Consider the following 25,648-nt stretch of genomic DNA (forward strand, 5'->3'; position numbering starts at 1 on the left):
ACTCCGTACACTGCTCGAACCTGGCCCTGCTCCTCGTTCGCGCTAGAACGTCCCAAGTGGGCATAGTTCGGAAAAGCCAGATGCCTTTGCCCTTTGGGGCCCTGTGAGACGCCGTCATCGTATGTGGTGTCCATTGGCGACTGGCAGTCTGCGGTGCGCCCGTTGACGCCGTCCGAGTCGGCGTCTCGGCCGCTTGCCATTGTGCAGTAGCATCCCGGAAGCGGCTTTTGAGAATCCCAACGAGAGCGGAGTCCTTCTCGCTCAAAGGCTGGCTGGCCTTGGCTAGGGTTCTTCTTGTTCGGCCATGATCCATGACCCCCCCTCGTTCTGGTATGGTTTCTCTTCCGTGTAAGCCCTTTGCTCATGCAGGTTGGCGCGCCCTGACGCCCCGTATTTGGCGGAGGACTCGGGGGAGGGACGGGGGTTGGCGGGGAGGGGTGTGAAGAAAAAGCTAACTGCCTTTCGGAATTCAGGCCGTCATCGTGAAGAGGATGCTTTGGCTGGCCGGCTGGCTTTGCGCCTTTTTCCCTTTTCTTTGCCGTTACCGGTTCGGTCGAGAGTTCGGCAGTATCGCATGTGGGCATTGCATTGACTTCTATTAAAGCTGGACACCTCCCATTGAAACTTGGACGTGACAACTTTAATTCCCAACTACCTAACCTCTTTTACGTATCTAATCGAGACTATAAGTATCTCTTCCAGTGCCAGTAAATTCCTACATCTCGATACAACCAAACTATACACAATCTTCCAATCGCCACAATGCCTATCGCCATCTCTCCCTCAACAGTCAAGGCCGCCGCCGAGTCTGGCCTGCCTGCTTCTCAAAACAAGAAGCGCAAGATCATTTGCTTCTCAGGTAAGATCACCTCCGCTCACCCCTGGATCCCGCCACTTGCTGACAACGAATCCTCCAGACTTTGACGGAACAATCTTCATGCAGGACACCGGCCACATCCTCTTTGACGCCCACGGCTGCGGCTCCGAGCAGCGCGAGATCCTCGACGAGCAAATCAAGTCCGGCGAGCGCTCCTTCCGCGACGTATCCGAGGAGATGTGGGGCTCCCTCAACGTCCCCTTTGACGACGGCTTCGAGGTGATGGAGAAGAAGCTCGAGATCGACCCGGCCTTCCAGGAGTTCCACAAGTACTGCATCGCCAACGAGATCCCCTTCAACGTCATCTCCGCCGGCCTCAAGCCCATCCTCCGCCGCGTCCTCGACACCTTCCTCGGCGAGGACGCCTCGGCGCACATTGACATCGTCGCCAACGAGGCCGAGATCACCGACGACGGCTCCGCGTGGAAGCCCATCTGGCGCCACGACAACGAGCTCGGCCACGACAAGGCTCTCTCCATGGGCGAGGCTCGCGAGCAGGCCGAGATGGCCTGCGAGGACGGCACCATCCCCCTCATTGTCTTCATCGGCGACGGCGTCTCCGACCTGCCCGCCGCGCGCCAGGCCGACGTGCTCTTTGCGCGCCGCGGCCTGCGTCTGGAGGAGTACTGCGTCGAGAACTCGATCGGTTACATCCCCTTTGACACCTTTGCCGACATCCAGACCGAGATCCAGCGCATCCGCGACGAGGACGACAAGAAGACGGGCGGCAAGGGCATGCCCGCCGCCTTCAACCCGCGCGCCAACATGTGGAGACGCATGTCGAGCAAGTCGGCGATCCCCAAGCTCGTCGCCATCACGCCTGCCGAGGAGAAGATGTTCTTGTGGCCCGAGGTGTTCAGCGTTGCCACGCCCAGCATCGAGAAGGCCAACATTGCTCCCGTCTTTGCTTAGGCGTCGTGTCAGACTTCGACTGGTTTGTTCATTGTCAATTCGTTTCTGTTTGGAGACGACCCGGTGCATAGCGTGCGAATTTTCTTTGAGAGGTACTGGTTCGGGCAGTCTGGCGTTGGCTTGGGTCACAGAGTTTTGTTTGGATTAGAGATCTGGCGGTGTAAAGAGAGGTCGATAAACTATCTTCCATATCGTTAGATATAGATACAGATACAGATCAAGGATACAATGTCTTGTCATTTTAACTTATTGCCCCTGGTACGAACGATACATGTTATTTGATGAAGTCAATTCTAAGAAGTTAACTGCGATGCTACTCGGTACACTCCAGTGTATCGCATAGGCTTCATTCAACGAAACAGAACCTGGTAAAAGGGGCTCCGAAGCGGGCGGCAGGGCGACTGGAACAGAGCGACTTCGTCTTTGAAGAGTATATCAAGAGACCAGTTCCCACATAGAAGGGCATAGATTCATATATCAACATGGTGACACGCCCAAACTGTGTTCCAAAAACTTCTTGAATTCAACTCAAGCCTCATATAGAGGCTTTCTTCTGTATTTCTCATGTCCCTGGTTTCCCTGACCAGCCAAAGCAAAACACTAGGGTATAAACGTACTACAATAACCGTTCCCCTACGACTGTCCAGTCCCTTACGCGTCCAGTTCATCCATTTGGCCGAAGGGAACGATCCCAATCGTCATCACCCATTTCATTTCCCATCTCTGTGTCGTTTCAAGTCCTTGGCTACCAAGCCAGAAGACCAACTTTGCCCTCCGACCTTCCTTAAAACAATAATACATACACACACACTTCCCCAATTAACACCATTACAATGCCTTTCCCAGATGCAGAAAACTTTTTTTCGAAACAAGAAACCAGCAGAGAGCACTCGTGACCCCGACTCATGACAAAAGGGGTACTGTAGAGCCCGAAAGAAAATAAAAATATGTACAGCTGAACGGGAAAATGGAATAAGACACAATATGCAGACACTGACGTGACCGAAGCAAAGCTCAAGACAAAAATATCAAGCATACCCCTTGGCAGGATCCAAGACGCTCACACCCTGACTCGAAAACGTAGCGTGCCCAAAGGTAGTCTCGGGATCCTGATCGACGACGCCCCACGCGACGTTGCTAAACGCGGCGCCCACGTCGCTCGGCGGGCGGTGACACCGCGAGGTAATCACGGCGGAACACCCGCCGCCCTGCAGCACGAGCGGGTTGCCCGCCTTCTCCCCGTCGACGCTCGTGGGCGACGGGTCCGCGCGCCGGAGACCGAGACCCAGCACCAGCGCCGCGACGACGACCAGCAGCGCCAGGAACGCGAGCAGGCCCACGCCGCTGAAGCCGACGCCGTTGATGGGCATGGGGAAGCTGTCGTCGCGGGTGGCGGGCCGCATGTCGACGGACACCATCGGCACGGCGTTGCTCAGGACGAGGCCTAGCGCCGCGAATAAGGCGAGGAGGAGCCAGGATAGGGGGCGGGGTAGAGTGAGGTAGAGGCTTGTTGTCTGGGTGCCGCGGGGCCGGCCGGAGCTGACGCGGAGGGGGAGGGAGATGCCAGGGAGGGCGTATTGACTTAACTCGTGGGAGAGGTAGTAGGAGGAGAGGAGCGCGTTTGTGGAGAGGTAGAGGGCGGCGAGGAGGACGTGGGGGAGGGCGGCGACGATGGCTACTCCGGCGCGGGCGCCGCCGTTGGGGAGAGGGTAGAGCTCGTGTGGCAGGGCGCTGCCGAAGGCGCCGAGGGAGGCGGACGGGTCTTTGCCGAGGGAGACGGCGAGCGCGGCGGCAGCGAGCGCGGCTGGCGTGGTCCAGGTGATGAGCCAAAAGGTCCAGAGGGTCAGGCCGGGTGTCTGGAACCAGAAGTGGTCGCGCGAGGTCCAGTACTTGGCCTCGCGGTAGCCCCAGCGGCCCTGTTTGACGTCCGTCTTGTCGAGGAGGCAGATGCCGCGGGTGGTGTGGTCAGGCTGGGAGATGAAGGAGGCGAGGGCGTCGCCGAGGGTGACGAGGGGCTCGAAGCCGGTGAAGAAGTAGACGGCGCCGATGGCGGAGACGGAGACGAGGTTGAGGATGGCGATGACGCCGAGGAGGGAGCCGTTAAGAACGACGGTGCAGGGGTTGCGGTCCTCGGGGCGGGCGAGGCAGTAGTCGACCGAGGAGCTGTTGATCTTGATCTGCGTGGGATTTGACGGGTTGACGATGAAGGGGGCGAGGGAGGACCCGGACTTTTGGGTCTGGACGAGGGCGTTGCTGGGAGCGATGACATCCGTGACGAGGACCACGGCTGTAAAGTCGCTTTGGTAGACGCCGCCGAATTGACTTGCGCACTCAGCGTTTGTGAAGTTGGTGAGCTGGTTCCGGGACGCCAGGTCTTGGAGGTCGAGGATGTCGCCTCGGGAGAGACCTCCGGCGTTGGTTTCTGAGGCGTTGCTAAACTGGCCCGAGGCAAGGAACTCTTGTGTGACAAAGACGACCTGGTGGGCGTAGCCAGGTTGTGTCGAAAAGATTACGGCATTATAACTAGTGAAAAAGTCAACGCCTGTCAGATCTGATGAAGCGGAGCATGCTCTCAGCAGTAACAGCAGTAGCGCGCGCATACATTACTTGGGTACTGACGGCCGCCAGCATAATGATGGCCGTCATGACAACCCGCGGTTTCGAGACGAAACGCAGGTTTCTGAAAGAAGGGATCCCGAGGTCGAGCCACCGCCTCCCATCGTGCGCCATCTCAATCTCGATGCGCGTGGGACTGCTAAGGACCTGGAAGACGTAGTTGGCCGCCGACAGCAGCACAATGGTGATGACATTGATGGCGACAAAGAGGCCAATCTTGAGCTGTTCGGCCGTCGCGCAGGAGCCCTTGAAGATGATGCTCTCGCCCCTGATCATGCCGACGACGACGAGCGCGAGGACGAGGCACACGATGGCGATGATGAGAATGGCGAAGCCGATGATGATGTTCAACGCGATGCCGGCCCTCCAGCCCGACTTCATCCTGCTAAAAGTCCCTCCGCCTCCGCGCTTCTCGTTTGGCGGCGGCAGCATCCGTTCGAGATCCCCAATCTCGTTCTCGCCCGTCGACGGTCGATCCGTGGTCGCCTCATCGTAAAATCCTTGCGCGGCCGCGTGATTCGCCGCGGCGGCCTGTGCCTCCAACGTGTCTGGGCTCTCCGTCTGCCTCTTGCGTTCCTCTCTCCGCTGCGCCATGGTCTCGGGCGTCTCTCCCCTGATGTAGTTGATGATGTAGTCCGGGACGATATTTTCCAAAATTGTGGCTGTCGAGTTGCGCTTCCCCGGCGCCCACGTCGCTCTTCGTGTCGGTTCTTTTGGCTCTTTTGGCGGAAAACTTTGCGGGTCCGGGAAGCTCCCCGTGAAGCCAGTAAAAGGCCTCGACGAGGCGACATCGGAAGCGGAGCTCTGGTGACGGAGGAAAGGCCATTGCACCGTTTGCCTGCTCACTGTACTGTCTCTCTGTTCATTGTTTTCTTGAAAGCGAACTCTGCGTTGGGTGAGTTATGTTAGTTAACCGCGCAAACTTAATTCTCAAGATTCTGTAAAGAGGGTGTGCTGGAATGGTCCGACCTTTCTATCCTCTCGACCTGCCCTTCGTCGTCCCATACATATCTGTAGGACGGCCCATGATCTCTGGGTGGAATTACAACTTCCATGACCTCGTGGAGGACGGCAGCGCAGAGTCGTTCGCGCGGCACATGGACATGAAGAGATTAAAGAAGAAGAATGAAGAAGAAGGATGATTGAAGGTATTGCCAATATGGATAAGGTGTAGTATGGTATAGTTAGTAGAAGCCGGTCAATGCGGGATGAGGCAGAGGCGTCAGCAGCAGCAACAGAAGGAAGACCGAAGGAGTGTAGGCCTGATTCTTTTGCAGCAGCTTCTTTTTCGTCTCGTCTAGAACAGTAAAGACAAAACAGAATAGAGTTTTAGAGTGACGTGCAACTGACACGTTCGGTGAAGGGGGCGGAAGGAGGAAGGGAAAAAAGGCATCCATGGCCGAGCGCCAGGGTTTGCGATCGTCTTGTATATGTCAGAGGACTCTCTCTTAGCCTCTCTGTACTCTCCTTCTCTTGTCCGTCCGACCTCTCAGACTCGGACGGCGGGCCTGGTGCGGGAGAGGCGGCGCCCTGACAAGGAAGGGCACAGAAGCGTAGGTGGAGGAAGGGTGGTGACCGATTATTGGACTAAGGGCATGGGCAGATCATGAGCAGGGGAGGGACCCTGTTTCCCTTCGGCGTAGGAAGGGATTTGAGACTTCTCAGACCTCTATTCTGATGCGGAAGGATGAGCCGCAGCGCAAGTCGAGGACGACTAGTGGAATGGGTCACGGTGTGTGGATGGGCGAGGGGGGAGACTCGAGGGAGATGTGACATGGGGCTGTATAATGCCCGAAGATGGAGGGGTGACGACGTCGGAGCATGACGAGAGCAACCAGGGATGTTGGATGCAGATGCTTTGAGATGCAAGATGAGATGGCAGCCCTCGCGCGTGGTGAGCGACTCAGCCATATTCCCTCTTCTCCGGATAGTTCGTGGATTGGATGACAAGAGAGAAAAAGTAGAGAAAGCAAAGCCCGCAGAGCCATATCGTTGACCGTGCTGGGTAATTGGCAATAGGGGTGGCTGAGCTTTGATGAGCTCACGGGTCATAGTGTGAGTCGAGGGCAAAGCTAGAGGATCCGATAATCTGGGACCAAGAGGAGAATGGGTAGAACAGACGAAGAAGGGACAGAGAAGAAAGCATTGATCACTTTGACGTGTCTTGTCTAGTGCCGGCCGTGTCTGACAATGTCTTTGTTTCTCGACGTTTGAGAGACGAAGGAAATCCGAATCTCGGTCAATGCTGGCTTGGCTTACCAACATTGCAAGTCACCGATGGGACTTTGACCAACACGCCTGAGTATGTTTCTTGCCCTCAGAAAGGGTAATCACGAGGCGTCGGCGGCGGCGGACTAACACTTGCAGCCCATAATAGAATAGAGGGACGATGTACGTCGATCCGGGAGCTACGGCGGCGGCGGCGTTGGTGAGAGTATCCGCAAGATGTAATTAGGTGGAATTAGTTCAGGCCGTGTTGGGACGGACACGATTGGATGCCAACAGTTCCCATTGCCGTTTCAGACGTAAAGCCCTCGCTACTACTGTCATGAAGGGCATAGAAGCACATCCAACTACCGGCATGTCTCTTGGAGGAAACGACGGCCGAGAAGGGGGCAGACAAGGGGGAGGGGACGGTTTCTGCGCGTGTTCGCCAGGGCTGCCTACCTTAGAGTCAAACTCAACCCTAAAGGTGCAGGGGGAGGAAGACTTGAAGCACCTCCAATCCACAATAAAAAGGAACCAGGAAGGGGGGGAAGCATTGCCGGTGGACGGCTGGTCTTGTTACAGATGAGACCAATCAGAGGCCGCCATGGCACTCTGCATTTTCCATCTTTAGAAATCGGCTTGTTCTCTTCTGGCTCTGGCTCTTCTACTGTGTAGACACCTACAAACCGATGGGCTTTCGACAACGGCACGCGTGCCTGGAACTCTACTATCTATGCCTCTTATGGATGAGTCTCTTACGGATTATTGCTCTAGAATCGAAACATTTCCAAAAGGGACTGTCTGACCGACCCCGTAGCTGGCATCCCTTCATGAAGCATCCTCCAGTCCACCACAATCCTTCATGCAGAGAAGCCCTCACTCAACCCACAAGAAAAGAACCATTCAAGGTCTGGAACGGTCAACCCGGTTTTCTCATCCACCCGAGATCCAACCATCCCTACCGCATATCCCCCTCGCCCCCATCCCATCTGGTCCTCTCCGTTCAACCCAAAGTCCCAAAAGACCCATCAAGACCGCGAAATGTGAAGGCGAGCCAGGCACCACTCACACTTTCATGCGTCCAACGTAGCCCCATACCACCGCATCTGGGGTCTGCCTGTTTCAACAACGTCTCCCTCAAGGGGGGCTGAGAGCTCGAGAAGCATCAAGTGTGCTGCGCTAGAAAAAGTCTGGCGTAAAATGCCCGTCGAACCATATGTCGGGCACCTATAAGTTACAGCCAACAGCTTTTTCCTGTTCAAACTTCACGCAGGTTGCCTCATCCTGGCCTCTTCATCCCAGGAGTAACAGGCTTTTGCCCCATTCCTGCCCCCCACCCTCACCTCGTGCTTCCCTCACAGCCTCACTCTGCGCATTGAGTCCACGAGCAGAGGTCATTAAAGTCGATTAAAAATGAACCTCCTTCCCTTTCCCTTTCACTTTCGATCGGAAAGGTTGGGATGCTGGGAGACTCCCGTTCGCACCGTTCGGGCTTTCTTTCAACCAAGGGCCCCAGATTCAATTAAACGCCAAGTGCGCGCGAGACTTTGGCGCGACGCTCCAATGTCGTAATGGCATAGACTCGGCCGGCTTCCTTCTCAACCCTCAAATCTCCTACTGTCTCCGCCACCCACCGCAGCCGTCGCCATCACTGCCCCGAACGTTGGCCCCTCTCCGGATCTCCCCTGAAAACGACCCCAGTTGAAGGAGAGTGATATGGACGTATCAGTGATGCCCAAAACGAAACGTCTCTAATCATTGGGAATCATTGAAGATGGAACGTTGAATATTCGCTATGCTTGCGCGTGTTTGGGGCAACTGCTTGCGAATTTGCGACCGAAGCTAACACAAGACCACCACGCTCACAGACTCTAGGCTGTTGTCAACCCCAGGTTCGTCTGTGGACGGACGGTGAGCCGTAAGCAAGTCCTTCCCCTCAGCTGACGACTCACCGACGCAATCTCGCAATAAGATGGGCGAGCTATACACAACCACCACATCCAAAACTCCAGAGAGGGAGAAAAAAAGACCAGCTTCCCCGAATGAGATGTGAGATAGCGGCCAGCCATCATCTTTTGAAACGACCGAAGTGCGCCATCGTTGGCGCCCTGCGGGATCTATTAGGCTGTTAAGCTATGACATCTCATATTATATCTGCCAACGATCGCCTCGGCAGACCTGAGGATTGCGGTGACAAGTGAGGCTAACTCTGTGACGGCTCTGCTAGGAAAGGTGACCACTGACGGGCGGCTGCTCAACTTTGACGAGTTGGTGCTAGCGGAGAGAGCTGTGCGTGTATTGCGTCTGTTGTGTTGGATGCCATCAAAGATGTCTGTCAAGAGCGCACGAACCCTACTTTGTTTGCTGGTCGCTGCGAAGGCCTCGGACAATGCCAGTACAGCATCAGCCAAAACGACCAGCTAGGCGAAACATGGTAAAAGATTGTCAAGTTGACAACATGAAGATGAAAAATAAGTCAAAAACGCACTCAACCAAGATGTAGTTCGTGGAAATGGCAAAAGAATTCCGAAACCGAGAATCGAACTCGGGGCTATGCCTAACCTCTCACTGAGATGAGAGGGCATCATGTTGGCCACTACACCATATCGGATGTTCATGTCTTTTCCAACCTAAAGCCAAAATAAGTAGGGCAACTCCACCCTACGAAGCGAGAATTGTCACCAGAGCAAGTATTCGCACCACAGCTGGCAAACGATGTTCCTCCTTGATTTCGGTCAATTGTCCGGTCACCTTGAACAGATAGGATTCGTCGTCTTCCTCAAAAGTCTTTGGGTCAAACGAATATTTTGCTAAGCCAGCGAGCGAGTGGACTCGATGATTTCTCCTCGACCAGTCATGCAGCTCGCCTTACTACTTCCACAGTCAGCATGTCAGGCACATGACAAATGTGCACACGCTGACAATTCTGCGATTCCACACAGAATGGCGTGCCGCCTTTGCCCTTTGGTGATTTACAATCAGCATTTCAGCCAACCCAAAGCCGGTCAGCATTTCTCAGCCGCCAGAGCCCAAAGGAAAGAGAGAGCATCTGGAACCATCGGAAACCCACAGCTCACGACCTAACCCATGTCACATCCTCAGTCCCCCTAGACTGGGACGAACTCGTCCCATCCACAACTAGTAAACCGGCGGGAAACGGTTGCCGGAGGTACGGACATACGGTACATCATACAGTTTCGAGTGTCCCGCGCGCCGAGCCACAAGGCAGAAGAAGATGGCTTCCGGCAGCCCCAATCGGCACAGCAGGAGGAGTTGCAGCTTGCCAGTTGGAGCTTGGTCGTGTGAGCACCACACCGCGGCAGCGTTAGGGTTTTGAAGAAGGTAGCCTGCAGGCTGCTGGTCGGTCTCGCTGTCGCGGGGCAGCAGCAAGAAGCTTCGGGCCCCCACGGTTCGGAACGTGGAGCTCCAGCCTGTAAGGCAGGGCGGGTTTCTCTGCCCTTCACGAAATCTGAAGTACTGTTGGTACCTTACTTCCAAAGTAGGCATACCCTCCACAGCCAGTCAGCCCTGGAGCTCACCTGCCGCAACCTTCACGTAGCTTTTCGCGCGGCGTTAGGCTAGGAAAGTCGAAAGGCCAATCCTGAGTTCCCAAACTTGGCAGATGGTCGCTTCCTTTGGGCATCCCGTCGGGAAAGGAAGTCGGAGTAGAAGTCGGGAGGAGCTCCGACCCGAAGCGGCCGATCCACAGTGCCATTGCCTGCCTCTCTTGGGATCTGGGCAAGTATGTATGTAGTAGCATGGTAGCAGCTGAGTGCCTATGTACTGCCCGTACGGAGTAGTACCGTACGGTAAACGGATACCTGGCCAAGTCCCGGCAACCACTTCGGGATCTCTTGCCTCTGCCTTGCGAGGGTCGGTTCGGTCACGGGTGGACCGTTGTTGACCGTGGCAGGCGTGGATCGTGGTGCAGCTGCCTTGGTCGTGAACCCTGGCCAATCATGAAGATCCTGGCATGCTGCGTAGTTGTGCGTAGGTACCTGTTGTGGCTGTTGTCAGTCTTGCTTGCTCATTCCCCATCTCTAGCACGCAAGCAGTGACGTATCGTGGTAAGAGTCAAACGAATATGCCCCTCTTTCTCCGTCGTCACTCTTGCTGGATAATCATCTTGAAGCAAGATGTCATCGTGTATCTTGCCAGGGCCGAAATGGCAATGTCCCAAAGTGAGCAGTTTGGAAGCGGACAAGACCTCACCCTGGCGAGATCTCAACGCTCTTCAATATCCATCAACAGCTAACAAACAGATCATTATCCCACACGTACTCCGTACTTCGTACCCGACGTCGAACTAAGAACCAAATCCCCGCCAGAAGGATCAGCAACGGCATCCAGCCATATACAGTCACACTTTCTTTCTTTCAAGGGCCAGGTCGACGAACCAGATGATGCGCCGTGGCTAAAAATGGTCAGCCCAGCCTATTTTACCTTACGGGATACATGTGTAGGTACGGAGTACTTGGTGCGTCCACAGGGACCCGTCCGCCCTTTCAAGTTCCGGACCACCAACGCCCACCCGTCCGTATGATGATTTAGCACAGCCACAGGCCTCGAATCGTACGTTTTCACTCCCACCTTCCTCCCGTCAGATTGCACCAGATTCTCCCGTCTGCTTACTTTGCCTCAGCCTCCATTGGCTAGAAGCCATCAATCTCACTCTTCTGAGCTCTTAATTGGTGAATCTCGACTGTGGCGGCTATCCTCTTGGGCAGTGGGGGGGAGTTGAAGGGTCGAAGGTGCCGCCAGCCTGCGTTGCCTGCTCGTCCCACCAGGGAGGGGTGTGAAGGGAACTCGCCGGGCCATGTTAGTGGGTGGTTCCCTCTGCGCAGCGAGTCACACTCAATCTCCCCATGCCCGCCCTCGTCCGTTTTCTGCCTCTTTTGACGCCAAATCGCATGTTTCGTGCCCCCCCGTCCGCCGATTTGGGTCCAAGTTGACAGGTGGGAGCGCGCGCGCCGTAAAGATACATCACAAATGTACGCAGTACCTACCTGTAGCATTCGTACAAATCGTCCTACTGTGGTACAAGTCAGAAGGAGAAAGTGGAGGAAGGGGAGAAGCGAAAAAAAGGGTCCCCCTGGTGCCTGGTCTGGTGCCACGCCCACCGTCCACGCCTACCGCGCAGTTCGTCTCTTTGCCCACGACTTCCAGCCCAAATATAATGCAGCCCGTCTGCTCCCCCTCATAGCTTGCCTTCTATCATCTTGTTTCCCATTCTCCCTTTCAAGGATTCTAATAATAACCGATCAAGCCCTATTACCACCATCCTGCTCTCCCTCTGCCACCAGAGCCGCGTGTCGATAACTCCACATCCAACCTGCCCTCAGCCTCACTCAACCTCTTATACAAAGCACGCGACCACCTCTCTACAACCATCTGAGAGCTTCTCCGTCTCTTCACAACCTACAACTTACAAACAAGTCTCGTTACACGACAACCACACACACACCAACTCCAAAATGTCGCCCACATACACCATGTCCGCACACCTGTGCAAGTCCATCTACGCCTCATGGCGCGAAACCCGCCGTTCGCCTTCCGACCTGCCCTCCCCCGGCGTCCAGGCCCCCAGCATGACCTCCTACTTCCCTCGCAGCCCTTCTCCTGAGAAGCGCTCCATGGACAGCGACCGCAGCGAGACCACCGTTCCCATGTCTCGATCACCATCTGCCTCCTCGTGGCGCGGACCCAAATAGATGGCGACTGTACGCATCTCGGTCGGCTCTTGGGCCGTGAGCATGAAGCTTTAAGCTTCAGCTTGGGGTCTTTATAGAGCTCTCCACAACCACTCTTATCCAGTTGGACCAAGCAACACATCATCTGAACTTGGGATACTGGGCTACCTGCATGTACGCATTTACGATAGTCACGGAAACCGGAAAGGCGTCAAGGACATTGGAATTCAAAAACAACAACATCAATCTTTCGAAGCTAGAACTTGCAGCATGCGAGCTCAAGTCCACCCCACCGTGCCGACGTTACCTCCAACCGGCGCCGCTGACTCGGTCGCTTTCGCGTTCGGGTGCCTTATCAACAGCGGGACTTTTACAGAGAACCACAGCCAAACGCTCAATTCTATCTTTGTTCGATTGAGAGTTTCCCGGATTTACAGCATCGGGGAGTTTACGGCGCACACAACACAATCGATCAAACATTCACCTCATATTCCGGCACTTTTTTTGGTGGGGGTGGGAGGAAAGGGACGTAAATCCGAAAAGGTTTCCTCCGTCACGCCATCAGGGTCGGGCATCACATCAAGTCCACTTTTCTTGTCTCTTTTGTACTCTCGGCTCCGTACCAATTCCTCTTTGCAAGTTGCTGCTCGTACCATCAGCAGCCAGTGGGGAGTGAGTTGAGAGGCCCCCCTCCATGATTGTATCGCCGGCGGGGCACGCGGAGGAAGGTGGGATGTGAAGGGGAAGGGGGAAGAATATCGTTCGAGAGACATGCAAAGCTACGACATTCGTCTCCATCTTTGCTTTGCCCCCTCCACCCCTCCTACTTTCTGCCTGCGTCTGCTTGCCTTGCATTCTGTACCTTTTTTTCCTGTTCTTCTTTTTTAGCAGAGCCTCCAACACTGGCTCACGTGTATGGAATAGATACCCCCAAATAAATTGTTCACATCAACTTCTTTCTGTGCCATTGCAGCCAGCAATTCTTGGCAACTGTGATTGAAACATTGTAATCTACAAAGTCAGTCCAATGTCATCACAAGCTATCTCTTCTTCACAAAACGCCCCGTCTACAACCGAATGACCCTCTTCACGTGCCAAGTTTCCTCCTAACCAACTTCAGCCCCCTTCCATGGACCATACTCCGTTCATACACGTGTAGGTCCACATCCGACTTCCGACACAGACTCTTCTCGAACCCCCTCTCCCTTTCCGAGCCGGCACTTCTCTGTTATCAATCAGTGATCGTCGGGCGGAGCCCCCCCCTTACTGTCTACGTACATTATTATCGCGTACCATCAGTACGGAGTCCTGCGTGTGAGGCTATGAGCGATTTGGGGGGGAAGCTACCCCACATGAGCCACACACTGAGTGCATCTCATCTCCAACCAACTCTTCAAGAGTCCGGACTCCGAAACCAGGAACAATCGCAGGTCAAGAGAAGAGTCAGTAGACCGCTGTTGACCGGCCCCACCATGACGCAACGAGGGGGTGGAAAGACTTGGGAAGAGCTCACGGGAAATTCCATCACCCTAGTTCACGCGACACCAACGCCAGAATGAGTGACTGGGCGAGAGAGGACGAGTGACTGAGAGAGAGGCGGGAGTCCACTTTGGTTTACCTTGGTGGAGGACCGGACCTGCATTGGAATTGAGACTGAACATCAGACACTAGGGGGGACTCGGGAGGGGCCCCTCCACTGATGAGCATGATGATGTCCGTCTCTGCTTGACGTGACTATGCCGCACCGCGTCGTGCACGTAAAAGGTCTTCACCGTGATCTCGTCGGAGGACATTCGTCATAATAGAAGGGGGTTCCTCTCTCGGTGTAACAATCATCCAGCATCCCACTTTACCTCCTCTCCTGCTCGTCACCGTGCACCGTCGCCGTTCCCGATGGGTAGGGGCTCCGTAGACCGGGTCCCGCGTCCGACTCGGTTCATCCGTGACCTCGCCATCGCTCTGTCCGGACCGGGGGGCCACCCATCAACCGTGTACCGATGGATGGCGAATCCATAAAATCTTTGGTCATCGTTCAATGTCCCAAGTAACCAAGTCTCACCGTACATCAACACCATTTGGGCGCATCTTCCACTTCTTTCTCCCAAGGGCGTTCTTTACCACGCTTCTTATACTAAACTATTTCCTCACGTACACACAATGCGAGACTTCATCACTCAGAATAGAGATTGTGAATAAAAGCTAGGAAAGACCCGTGCTTATGAGACTGTGAAAATTGCCCTTTCTCTTGATCATTCTACAATCCTCCTCCTCATCCGCCATCTTCAAAGGGAATACCATTCAAGTAGCACCGCACACTCTCTCAAAACCCTATATATTGATGCCAAAAGATGACTGAAAAAAAGGAAGCAAGAAGAAAAAGGCTAGCGAGTCTACTTAATCCGAATGCGTTTAAGCTCCCTCAAGGCAACAAACAAGTTTCCTCATCAAATGAACAGTAAACCGCCATAGAATCGTCGACGATGGCTGCTCTGCTGCTCCCCCACCCTCCGACTCAGTCCCTCCTCCACCTGCACCACACGCTCCCCTCCTCACCGACTCACTCACTCACTCACTCACTCACTTCGGTGGTGCCCCACCCCTCACGCCATTCTCACAGCTTCACCAACATCCTCACTCTCACTTCTACCGTTCCTACCTCATCCCTCTCATACGACGGCCCAAGTGGGTGACAAAATCGATTTCCGCTCGACACATGTAACAAGCAGTTCTACCACTATTGTCACTAAGATTACTATCTTTTAAATAGAGTATATTCCTTTACGTATATAAGAAGGACTTTGATACAAAAGGATAGTAATCATGATATGAGCAGTGAAAGGGTTATTTATCAAGATGAATAGCAGGAAATCGATTTTGTCACCCACTTACGGCCCAACCATCACCCATCACCACCACCGTCTCATCACTCACTCACTCTACCCCACCCCGCTCCTCCACTTCACCTAACACACACATCCGCGACTCCCAACTTCCCTTCCCACTGACACTCCCAATAAAAGGGGCCAACTCAGCCAACCAGGCATCCCCATGTCGGCACACGGCAACATCACATGGAACCCCCAAAAACTTCACCTAATGATTCAACCCAGTATTATCCTTGAACAAAAGACAAGAAAGAAAGAGAGATGAGGGCTGCGAGCAAGAGGGGAAGAAAAAATCAATTAAACCCCCAGTCAAAACTCTCAACCTCGTCAATGCCTAATAATAGGAACCACCCCCTCCACATGCTCCATCCTGACTTCATCAATGCCATGAACAACTCTCCCCTTCTTTAGACTCTGGTCCGGTCCTTCTAGAAGAAGGTCACGGAATGATCATGTCCCATCTTTCACTCGTTCCCTACGCGATTCGTGTCATCCATCATGTCCAGCATGGTGCCCAACCTCCCAGAGTCTCAATCTACGCTGTTGCACCTCTCCATAACCTACATCGTGGGGACATGCACTCATCTGGTGCCTCACTGCAGGTAGGAAACTTTCCCTTTTGGACCTCGACGCATCAAATCATTGGTCACCACATCACATTTGGCTTCATCAGGAACCAGGGAGGGGGCCCGTTTTACAGAAAACTGACATGTTGCTGCATTCATTCAAAGAGAGCGAGCGACATTGCTGATCCCCCACCTCGCCAAGCAAGGCCCTCCCCGCACCCTAGACTCTTCCCTACTCTCGTTTTCTGTACTCTGTATTTCGTAAAAAAGTGTTGCCTCTGATCCAATAATGTGTGTGCTCTCCCACATCCCGTGCCCTTGTGCTCGGTGCCGTAATCGCTGCAATCGCTGTACTACCGTCGCATTCAACCATGTCGTGTGTCTGTTGAAAGCCACCAACATCGCAGAAGCGAAACGACAAGAGACAAGCTCGACGCGGCTCATGCGAAGAGCCAGAAAATCACCCAGTTCTTCCCCAACACCTTTTTGTTGTCTACCTATTCTTGCTCCTCTATCTTCCAGTCACTGATAGGTACTCGTATTCGGAACCGCTGGCAAAACGCACATGACGCCCGAACCGCTCACACGCAACGCGAAGACGGCGACTCTACATGGCCGACGCAGCGTGCGTGGTGATGCCGGCGCTGGCGTTCGGAGTATCTTCGCCGCTGGATGACTCTTCGCTGCCGAGGCTGCCTCCAATCCGGCGTTTGGCGTCCTTCTTCTCGGCATCGGTGACGTCCTTTGCGTCCTTTCGCATGTCGGGTTCCCACTGAGGCTGGTCGGGAGCGTGTCCAACAGACATGCCGACGCGAACCTACAAGTAATGTCAGCAGCTACTTTCGATGAGGAGGGCTTTTAGAATATAACTTACCAGGGTCTCGAGAGCCCCGTTGGAGTTGTCAGTCAGGTCGTCATCGAACTTCATCTTGCCCGGCTCGAATAGCAATACGATCGTGCTGCCACCAAATTTGAAGTAGCCGAGTTCATCGGCACGATTCACTTGTGCACCCTCCTTCTGTGTAATCACAGTACTGCCAACCATCATGGCACCAACACAGATGACCATGACACGGCCGTGAGTCGGGCTATCGATCGGGCAGAGAACTCGGACGTTTTCGCCATAGACGTCGAGAGCGGAACGGATAGCCATGGGGTTCACCGTGTAGTATTCTCCCGCAATCGTCTTGGGCTTGCCCAAAACACCGTCCACAGGGATGTGGAAGCGATGGTAATCCTGGGGCGCCAAACGGAAGATACCAAGAGCGCCATTCTCAAAGCGCTTCACGTCTTCGGGATAGGCATCACCAAGCAAGCGCTTGATGGAGAACTCGCGGCCCTTGATCCAAACCTGGGTCGCCTGGCTCACACTGTTGAAGACAACGCTGCGACAGTCGGCGGGAGATACGACAACGTCAGGACGGTCAGGGGCGGAGCATGGGCGAGCTTCGGGTTTCAGAGCTCTGTAGAAGAACTCATTGAAGTTCTTGAACTCTTCTGTCGGAAGGAGCACCTCAGACATGTCGAGGCGGTGGAACTCGATGAATTTGGGGATCTCAGCCTTAGAAGCCGGATCATCAAACTTCTTGCCCTGCTTGACACTCATGCTCTTGAGCATCTTGCGAACTAAAATATCATGGTCAGTCGAACTTCGTGTGAACTGCCTGCAGCAGAAACTTACTTCGCTTGGTCTCCATGTTGCTCGACTTCAGTCCCTTGTACAACAGGCGAATGCCCAGTCTGACGTAGACGCTCATCTTCTCCTCGTTGATTTGGCCAGTGATTCGATCTTGAACAAGGATATTTGCGGAATTGGCTCCCAGCTTATAACCACCGTATGAGATCTTTGTGATGACCTTGGAGTACCACTTGCGCTGGGCCTGGCTAGCGGTGACGAAGCCGCCCATGACGAGGTTGTTGACTTGTCTCCAATCCTGGCTTGCGCAGGTTGCAATGTGAGTGATGATGTCGGTATCCTTGCGCTTGTTCAAGCGCGGCTGGTGGCAGATAGGGCACTCTCTGATTTCGACCACATGCTCCTCGCCGGCACGGTCCTCAGCCAGGTCGTCCCGGTCGAGCAATTCACCTTCCTCGCCAGGAGTGCTGAGCTCCGGAACGTCGAGGGTTCCATCGGATGAGCTAGACCCTTCTGCCGGTAGACCGCCGGGAACGTTGCTGGTGCCTTGAGCAGAGAGCAGATTCTTGACCTTGTCAGCATCCGGCAGCATGCCCTTCATTCTGTCCGTGACGCTGAGTTGTGGACGGCTCTTAGCCTCCAACTGATCCTCCAAGCATATCACAGCTTCGTCGAATGTCAGGTCCGAAATGTCATCGCCTTGGGCTCTGTGGGGGAAGCGCTGGAAGAAGCTATCAATGGTTGACTCGCGCAATGTCGATCCGAGGGTGTCGAGCATCGTAGTCAGCTCAATCTTGCTGATGCGGCCGCTTTCATCGGTGTCGTATTGCTTCAGCATCGATCTCCAGAATTGCTGTCGCAAAGCCGGGTAAGGGACGTATTTGGCGCGGATGTAGAGGACCGGGTTGTGCTTGGCCTCCCACTTCTTGGCGTCCTTCATCTTCAGGGCGACGCTGAAATCGTGGAACTCCGCATCGTCTGCCTCAAGCTCGGCAGTTTGCACACCGGCTCCTGCGAGGGCTTGCTCAGGAGACAGGAACTCGGGGTTCAAAGTCGACCCCTGGGCGGGAGGTGTAGGCGTTGTCGTTCCGGTCTGGGTAGTTGTGGATGCACTGCTTGCATTCTTCGACAATCCAGGTCGCACCTTGCTCAAGCTTTGGGAAGACGATGTCCGGGACATTCCCAACTTCTTGAAGCGGCGCTGTTGAGGGGCGACATACTCATGGGGTTCGGGTACGTCGTACAGACCAGTTTCGGGATCTGCCTGAGGGGCCTTGTCAATGAGCTCCCTGATGGGTAATGAGCAGTCGGCGATGAAATCATTTCCAGAGTACTTGTCGTGATCCATCACGGTAAAGGAGAACGAGTATGTCTGCTCATGACCCTGTACTTGGAAAATCATCTTCTCGTTGAAGACCGGGTTGAGATTGTGCCGCACTCGTTTGGTCCGGTACGTCTTCTTGCCGAGTGACGCAACGACGAAAGGATCCATGTCAAATGTAGTCCGGGTTGAGTTGGGCTCAGGAGGCAGATCCGTAATGTTCAAAACTTCAAGATAGATGACTCCCACAACGTCGCTTCCACTATTATTGAACTCGTATGTTTGGTCTCTTCTCTTCTTCTTGAGGCCCTTGATCCGCAGGCGGCGCTTGCGTTTCTCGGCGACTTCGGGTTTGCTGGGATCATCGTCCTCGGGAGTATCATCTTCGATATCCAGATCATCGTCATCGTCATCTTCTTGGTAGGCGTCGGTTTGGTTGCGCGATAGGGGAGGTGACGGGTTTGTTCCGCTGACCCTCATATTCTGGACCGGCTGGATGAGGGGGGTCATGGTCGGTGTGATTTGTCGGGAGCCCGCAGGCAACTGATTGAGCAGGGCATTGAGCTTCTCGAATACTTGTTCGCGGGAAGCGGCTGTATTGGACTGGTCGAAGAGGGTGAATTGGAGCATGACCTCGCCAGAGACCACGCTGGTCTTCTTGCCGGGTCTCTTGCTCTTGAGAGGGTACCATTTCGGGGCTTGCTCGATTTGCTCGTTGGCGAAGATCTCCTCCAAAGCAAGATCGAACTCGCCAAGGTAGTCCTTGCCGAAGCGGTCCTTATCCCAGCATATAACATCGAGAAGGAGGCTCTGGGTCGAATTGACTGGTAATTCTTCGATGACGTTCCATTCTGGATTGAGAGTCTTGGGCACTTCGTGGGTGGTCACCTTGGCGTCACCGAGTGTCAAAACCAGGTACTAGAAGAGTTCATGTTAGACAATGGATAACGGAAGCGCGGGTGGGTTGGATTCGAATTCGTACTGGGTCGGATGTGCCGCGTCTGTCTTTTGCGGCAAGATTTCGAGCCTAATATGCATCAAGCGTCAGCAATCGTGCGTCTTGTCTTGGCTACCCAGCTTGGATCCGCGCATCGGCGGTACAATGCCAAAGTTATTTTTACCTTCATAACGACGACCTTCAAGGTCAAGCCATTCTCCTTTGGACTCAAGTCCATCTTGCTGTTGGTGCTGCCGGTGCTGTTGTTTCTCGTAGGACTGCTGCTGCGGCTGTTGCGGAGGGAGGAGCTGGACTTGAGTCGTCCAGGGATGATGCGGACCATGGTGGACGACGGCGGGTCGGGGAGCGGCCCCTAAAAAGAGTTGCGGCAAGCCAAGAAGAGGGTTTGGAGGGCGCAGGGCACACGACGTGTGTGTGAGGGCGACAAGCCAAGAGCAGACACACTCACGGGCAGAGCGGCCAGATTGGGGGGGCGGGGTGACGTAGGAGACGCAATGCGGAGCGCTGGGAAGCCTTAGGTCGCGTCAGGTACTTGCGGTACCTTACGTATTTGGCTCCAGCGACTATCCAATTGTCATGACCCGACAGGCGAAATGTCCGACTTGTTTCTGGGGTGGGCGTACACAGCAAGGCAGTCCTTCTTTTTCGACCTCTCACACACCTCGGCTTGCTGTCGCTGTTGCTTGTTGCCGCGCTCGAATTGTTGTTGGCAGGGCCCAAAGGCGTAGGTAGTGAGTGGAGCGGTGGTGCTGGTTGGTGGTGGGCAGTGGCGTGCGGCAAGCAGGCAGAGGCGCGCGCGCTCAGGAGATGAGGTAGCGCAGCTGCAAGTGGTGACAGGGTTTCGGTAGTAGTGTAGCTTGCTGGTTGCTGATCCGCGCTTCTCAACGAGTGCGACGCTGCGTTCTGTTCGTTGCGATATGTGCTTCCCTGCCTACTGGACTGCTCAACGACGCCGGACAGCGAAAGGTGGCGTTTACTCGAGATAGCTCTGGGCGAATTGGCGATGACTGGCGAGCCACACGTAACAATTGCTGTCGGATGTGGTTGGGGGAGGCCTTTTGGTAGCGTGTCGAGCAGGGGCCTTTGGTTGCCTCGACGTACAGCTGAAGACCAATTCAGGTTCAGGTTTTGACCTCGCAGGTTTGGAACCGTCAATGACCTTCAGATGAAGCCAATGTCAGTATTGGTCGGTGATGGATCTCACGGAGAAAAAGAAATGTCTAGTAGTAGCAGCAGGTGAGAAAAAGGGGAAGAGCTGGAAGCAGAGGGCAACGGAGAGAAGAAGAAGAAGGGAGAAGAGAGATGAAGTGGGAGCTTGGGGCCCCTTGAGGGCTGATGTCTGAATAATAAGAGGCCCGGGGTCGAGAATGGAAAGTTGAGTGAACAAATGTACAGATTTAATTATGTGGCTTCGATGCACATCCAACCTGGCGCCACCGCCATGTGCAACTGGAACGAAGGAGTAAGCTAGGGAGAAGGACCCAACAGGAGGAACCGATAAAAAGGTAGGGTATTAGACTGATTTAGACGTTTTTTTTTTCCTGCGAGCAGAGTCTCGAGGGAAAACAGGAAGAAGGTAGAGGAGAGGGTGAGAGAGACGGGGAGAGAGAATGAGGAAGAGGCAGAAGCAGAGGCGTCGCAGAAGTCCACGGCTCAATGCAGGCGGAGGTCGAAGACGGAGAGGGAGCGAGAGCAACTCTGGAGCCTGGCCAGGGGAAAGAGAGAGAGGGAAAGGAGCGGTTGCCCATCTTACGTACCTTTGGGGAAAAGAATATGGACATGGACATGTACTTCTGGTTGAATTGGAAAGGAGGCGGTATTCGAGGTACCTTTTTTTTCTTGTTGTTTTTACGTCCGATGTGGCCGTGTATAGACACCAGACAAAACGTATAGCGAGGGTATTCAGGCCGGGCGGGTACTTTGAGATTGGGTGAGATTTTGGCAGTGGAACGAAGTACCGTCTCGTCTCGTCGTATGTTCCAGCGTATTTCGTCCCAGATACGACGACTTTTGGTGGGCAGCAATGGCCGTTGGCTGGAAAGGTCCGCGGGTGCTTCGGCTCGTGGTGCAGTCCCCTAGCGGGCAAAGTGGCCACTGTTTGGGGTGATGTGGGTGCGTTAGGGTGGATTCACTTGAGGCGTTTGGCGTGGTTTGGGGTGGGAGACGGGATCCTGAGCAGGGAACAGAGCTGGAGACGGATGGAGCTGGAGAGCTGGAGCTGAAGCTGAAGCGGCGTCCAAAGATGAGTACCGTAGAAACTCGGGTTGAAAACAGCCAGAAACAGGAATCTCTGGGAAGAACTCTAAGAGAGAAGACGCTTTAGGTCACCTCACCCTACTATGTATACAAGATAATGGACGTATGTATTATTTGGTACCTTGGTCGCTCGCAGCTACCTAGGCGTTGAGTACGCCTTCATACAGGTACAGGTACGCTCATAGAAGCCCAAAGGTTAAACAGGTGAGGAAGAAGGGTACGGAGTACCTAGATCATAGGAGAACCCAAGTAGAGTTCGGGAACGAGAACAGACGACACCAAGAGGGGGAGGTCCGGGCCATGTTTTTGTCTTTCGTCTTTTGCTCTCATACACTTCTCAAGGCAAGGTTGTTGAATACCACAAACGTCTGGTAAAGTAGGTAATGTATAGTATTTCCCTCACCCAAGCACACACCGACCGCCCTGGTTGGAGAAGAAGGTGGCCTTTCATTCTCAAGTGATGCATACATAAGGTAACGTCTGGTAGGCGAAAGCGAGTTCTATCTGCTCTCTCTGCTTCGTACTACCCAGGTGTGTCCCCAAGAAAGACATGCACCTCGAGTCCTCTAACATTGGGGGCTCCATTATCCGTACAGCTCGCAACAATGCGTGAGCGAGCATGTGAGCGTGGTATTCCCAAGCTGCGGCCTGCCAGAGTTGTACAATTCGAGGGTGGTTAATTTCTGCAGTACGTACCCGCCCAGTCTGACATCGGTGTCAGCTCGTGTACTTTATGGCTGGGTACATCTTCCGCGAAGCCGGTCGGTGAAGTACTTCCATAAGCAGAAAGATGAGGTACCGCCGTACCGAAATGGAAATACCCAAGGAATGACATCCTCCCGTCTACTTACAAAAGTAACAAAAGTATTCTATACCTGAGGCACTTGAGGTAGGACGAAGTATGTTTTTAGACACTCCTTCCCAATCCCTTCTCAATTCCAATGGCAGCTGCAACCACCTCGGTTTCCTTAGAGTTGAGACACGAACAATTCACTCATAATCTAAGCATGAGATAGAGCAGGCACGCAAGGCCATAAGGTAGACAGCAAGATAAGGTAGGGCAGGTAGGAATGAGCCGGAAAGCCAGAATGCTTGGCCCCCACGCTGTGGACAGACACACCGACAAGACAGGCTCAAAAATGAAGGGCGAGTGCGAGCGCGAGCCTACGCCTTCGACTTAGAAACAGCGCAAATTCAACTTGCTTTTCTGCACTTGCTTTTGTTGTAATTATTTTCCATGTGCTTCGGGCCTGAGGTAACCGTAACCAACCTTCTCGCTGTTTCCCAACTTTGTCGCATCGCATTACCACCGCCTCTCATCAGCTGCTCTCATCATATGGACCACGGTTTACTCATCGCTCAAGGCCTATTCCCATCCCTCCCCTTCATTACCAGCTGCAGTGAACACAGTATCTCGGACTCGCACAAGAACCCGTGCCTGACCATCACTGCGCACCTTATTTGTCCATCCTATCAGACTGTCTCCCCAGTTAGATGCAGCTCCCTGTTCTAACCCCATCTCGCCCCGATGCCCCATCCACAGTGGTCATTATGCCATCCCGAATCCCGTCTGTCGCTTGTCCTTTTCCCTCATGTTCGTTCGCTTCCCTGTCAATCTCATCCCCTGCTGGCTTGCTCTCCTCTTCCGCCCCGTCGGTCGCGTGCCTATCCTCTCGGTCGCTTGTCGCCGTATGTATTAGCGACACTCGCGTCTCGTCAACATATCGCGCATCACGATAGACCTCCCAAGTCGAGTTAGCCGGTCCATAACTACCTACCCCAAGCATTGCCCAACAGCCTGGGTAGCCCCTCTTGGATAGTTACCATTTCATCATGTCCGATTTCCCGCGTCAATCCGTTCCGAGTCTCTACCCAGACGCAGCAGGCCACGAATCTTCAGCCGGGACTGAGACAGGCCCAAGTCCTGGTCCATGTCCATAGCCCCAGACGATGCCCCTCCCATCCCCAGAATCTCCTCACTCTACAGATATCCGCACATACGTAGTACACGCTTCAACCGACATCTTCCCAACCAAGTCGAATTCAAGCTCGCCCAGCCAGGCAGAGGACTCTTACTCCAGACCTTTCCCCATTCCCCTGAATTGCCGCTCCATCCCAACGGCTGTCACCCGATTCTCCCTTGCTTCCAGCCAATGTAGCCCGACCTTCAAGTTTCACAACGTGTGCAGATCTGTTAAATCGCTCACTGTCACGACTGTGTTACTTCACTGCCACGAGATTTTCCATACTTGTCATTACAAGTTCTATCCTCTAGACCGGGCCTAGATGCCTCGCTGTCGGCCTGTCTTGGCCGTTCAATTTATCCTTCTCGCCTCACAGAAATCCCCTCTGCAAAAGTCCCGCCGCCTCCGGTATTTCATACGAACCCCATACCGTCTCTCGATGTGGTGTAGTTCGTTGATGGCGCGGCCCCCTCTTCCCCTCCACCTCCACGAATCCAGTTTGTCGGCTTGTGCCCCTCGTCGGCTGCAACAACACCTGCAGCACCGCACCGTGGCCCGTACAACATGGCTGCCCAGAACCCTACAGACGGGTTTCCCTTCTTTCTTTTCTGCCGCGCTTCCGTCGTTCCATCTTTTCTGCCCTATCCGTACGACCCAACTCGGGCACGGTATGCCGGGCTGCAGGTTTGAGAGCAAGAGTTGAAAAATGAAGGGCCGGCCTTCCTCCATCTTTATTCCCTCCAAGTGCAACATATCGAGAGGCTCTCCGCGCCAAGACCTTATGATGCATAGGTACTGCATAGGGAAGACTTCCAATGTGCCGTCCAAGAATCTTGGAGAGTCTTGGTCGATCTTTCTCCGGCCAAGTGCCAGCGCGGGCCAAGACAAGCGGCTCGTGCCATCTGAACGTCACCTCAACCTTACAACAGTAGTGTACCTTAGGCTCAAGGTTGCAGAGGGACTAACAAACGATGAACTGCCAACCGTTCCCCATCTTGGCACGGGCAAGCCTCGTCATCAAAACACCCTCCATCTTTGCCCGGCTCTGGTTTGCTAGCTTCTGAGCTCCCAATCATACACACTGGTGGTGGCATCTTCCCCAGACTCGAGGTCAGCTTCAAGAGTTGGCAGTTGCAGAGATAGATGATTGATGGTCTTGGGATAGCCTGCTAGGTATGGATACAGAGCGAGCTCAATAAGTCAAGATGGGCGGCGCCTCCGATGCTGAGGTAATCATGTCTGTCGCCAAGTACCCAAGTACCTCACCTGAGTAGTAGGGACTTCAGACTTCCTGTGATGAGGAACTCTCTTCACCTCAGTCTTCAGTGTCACACTCACTGCGCCTGGTTTGCTTTACACGCACAATCTGATTAAAGAGCCTGAATAAAGAGCATAGGTATTGGACCTGGTAGGTATACATGTAAGTTTTCCTATTTCCTAGCCTCCTGTGTTCTGAGCCCCATACGGCAAAGACCTACGCTAGGTAAGGTACCTGAGGTACGGATAGTGGCCTAAAAATTGCATGGCGCTAGAACACAGTGAGCGAAAGCCAGGCGGTGCACGGGCCGTCTGGACGCCCCAGCGATCCAAGCTTCAGGCTTCAGCTCTTACGGCCTACCGTCGTGCCATCGTCAATCCCACTTAGACGGGGCGGCCACGACCAAGTTTCCTCGACACTCTTTCTGAGGTCACTTCCGTCGGGCCCAATCCAGTTCAGCCGAAATCACTCGCTCGAATCATACCAAGGCCAATAGACAAC

The 25,648-nt window shown here is 54.1% G+C and overlaps 4 protein-coding genes across 4 annotated transcripts; 2 read left to right on the forward strand and 2 right to left on the reverse strand.

Annotated features, from left to right (window-relative positions):
* The first annotated feature begins 444 nt into the window (after positions 1-444).
* HER10_EVM0001233 (2,3-diketo-5-methylthio-1-phosphopentane phosphatase) lies at positions 445-2,179 on the forward strand. The gene is made up of 2 exons (XM_035470988.1): positions 445-859; positions 918-2,179. The coding sequence occupies exons 1-2, from the start codon at positions 763-765 to the stop codon at positions 1,787-1,789; spliced, it is 969 nt and encodes a 322-aa protein (XP_035337967.1). The 5' UTR covers positions 445-762; the 3' UTR covers positions 1,790-2,179.
* A 638-nt stretch (positions 2,180-2,817) lies between these two features.
* On the reverse strand, positions 2,818-5,460 carry HER10_EVM0010813 (uncharacterized protein; the record flags this gene model as incomplete). Its single annotated transcript, XM_035480261.1, has 3 exons — positions 2,818-4,312; positions 4,392-5,291; positions 5,375-5,460. 3 exons carry the CDS (start codon positions 5,458-5,460, stop codon positions 2,818-2,820), a joined length of 2,481 nt encoding a protein of 826 aa, XP_035338869.1.
* A 6,627-nt stretch (positions 5,461-12,087) lies between these two features.
* Positions 12,088-12,324, forward strand: HER10_EVM0008983 (uncharacterized protein; the record flags this gene model as incomplete). Its single annotated transcript, XM_035478488.1, has 1 exon — positions 12,088-12,324. One exon carries the CDS (start codon positions 12,088-12,090, stop codon positions 12,322-12,324), a length of 237 nt encoding a protein of 78 aa, XP_035338705.1.
* Positions 12,325-15,550: 3,226 nt separating this feature from the next.
* On the reverse strand, positions 15,551-21,932 carry HER10_EVM0007472 (phosphatidylserine decarboxylase). Its single transcript, XM_035477027.1, has 5 exons — positions 19,833-21,932; positions 19,694-19,738; positions 17,436-19,629; positions 16,629-17,380; positions 15,551-16,571 (listed from the first exon to the last, which is right to left on the reverse strand). Exons 1-5 carry the CDS (start codon positions 19,989-19,991, stop codon positions 16,362-16,364), a joined length of 3,360 nt encoding a protein of 1,119 aa, XP_035338562.1. The 5' UTR covers positions 19,992-21,932; the 3' UTR covers positions 15,551-16,361.
* Between the last annotated feature and the right edge of the window lie 3,716 nt (positions 21,933-25,648).

This window comes from Colletotrichum scovillei, assembly GCF_011075155.1.
Source record: "Colletotrichum scovillei strain TJNH1 chromosome Unknown Contig00001, whole genome shotgun sequence".
NCBI classification, from domain to species: domain Eukaryota; kingdom Fungi; phylum Ascomycota; class Sordariomycetes; order Glomerellales; family Glomerellaceae; genus Colletotrichum; species Colletotrichum scovillei.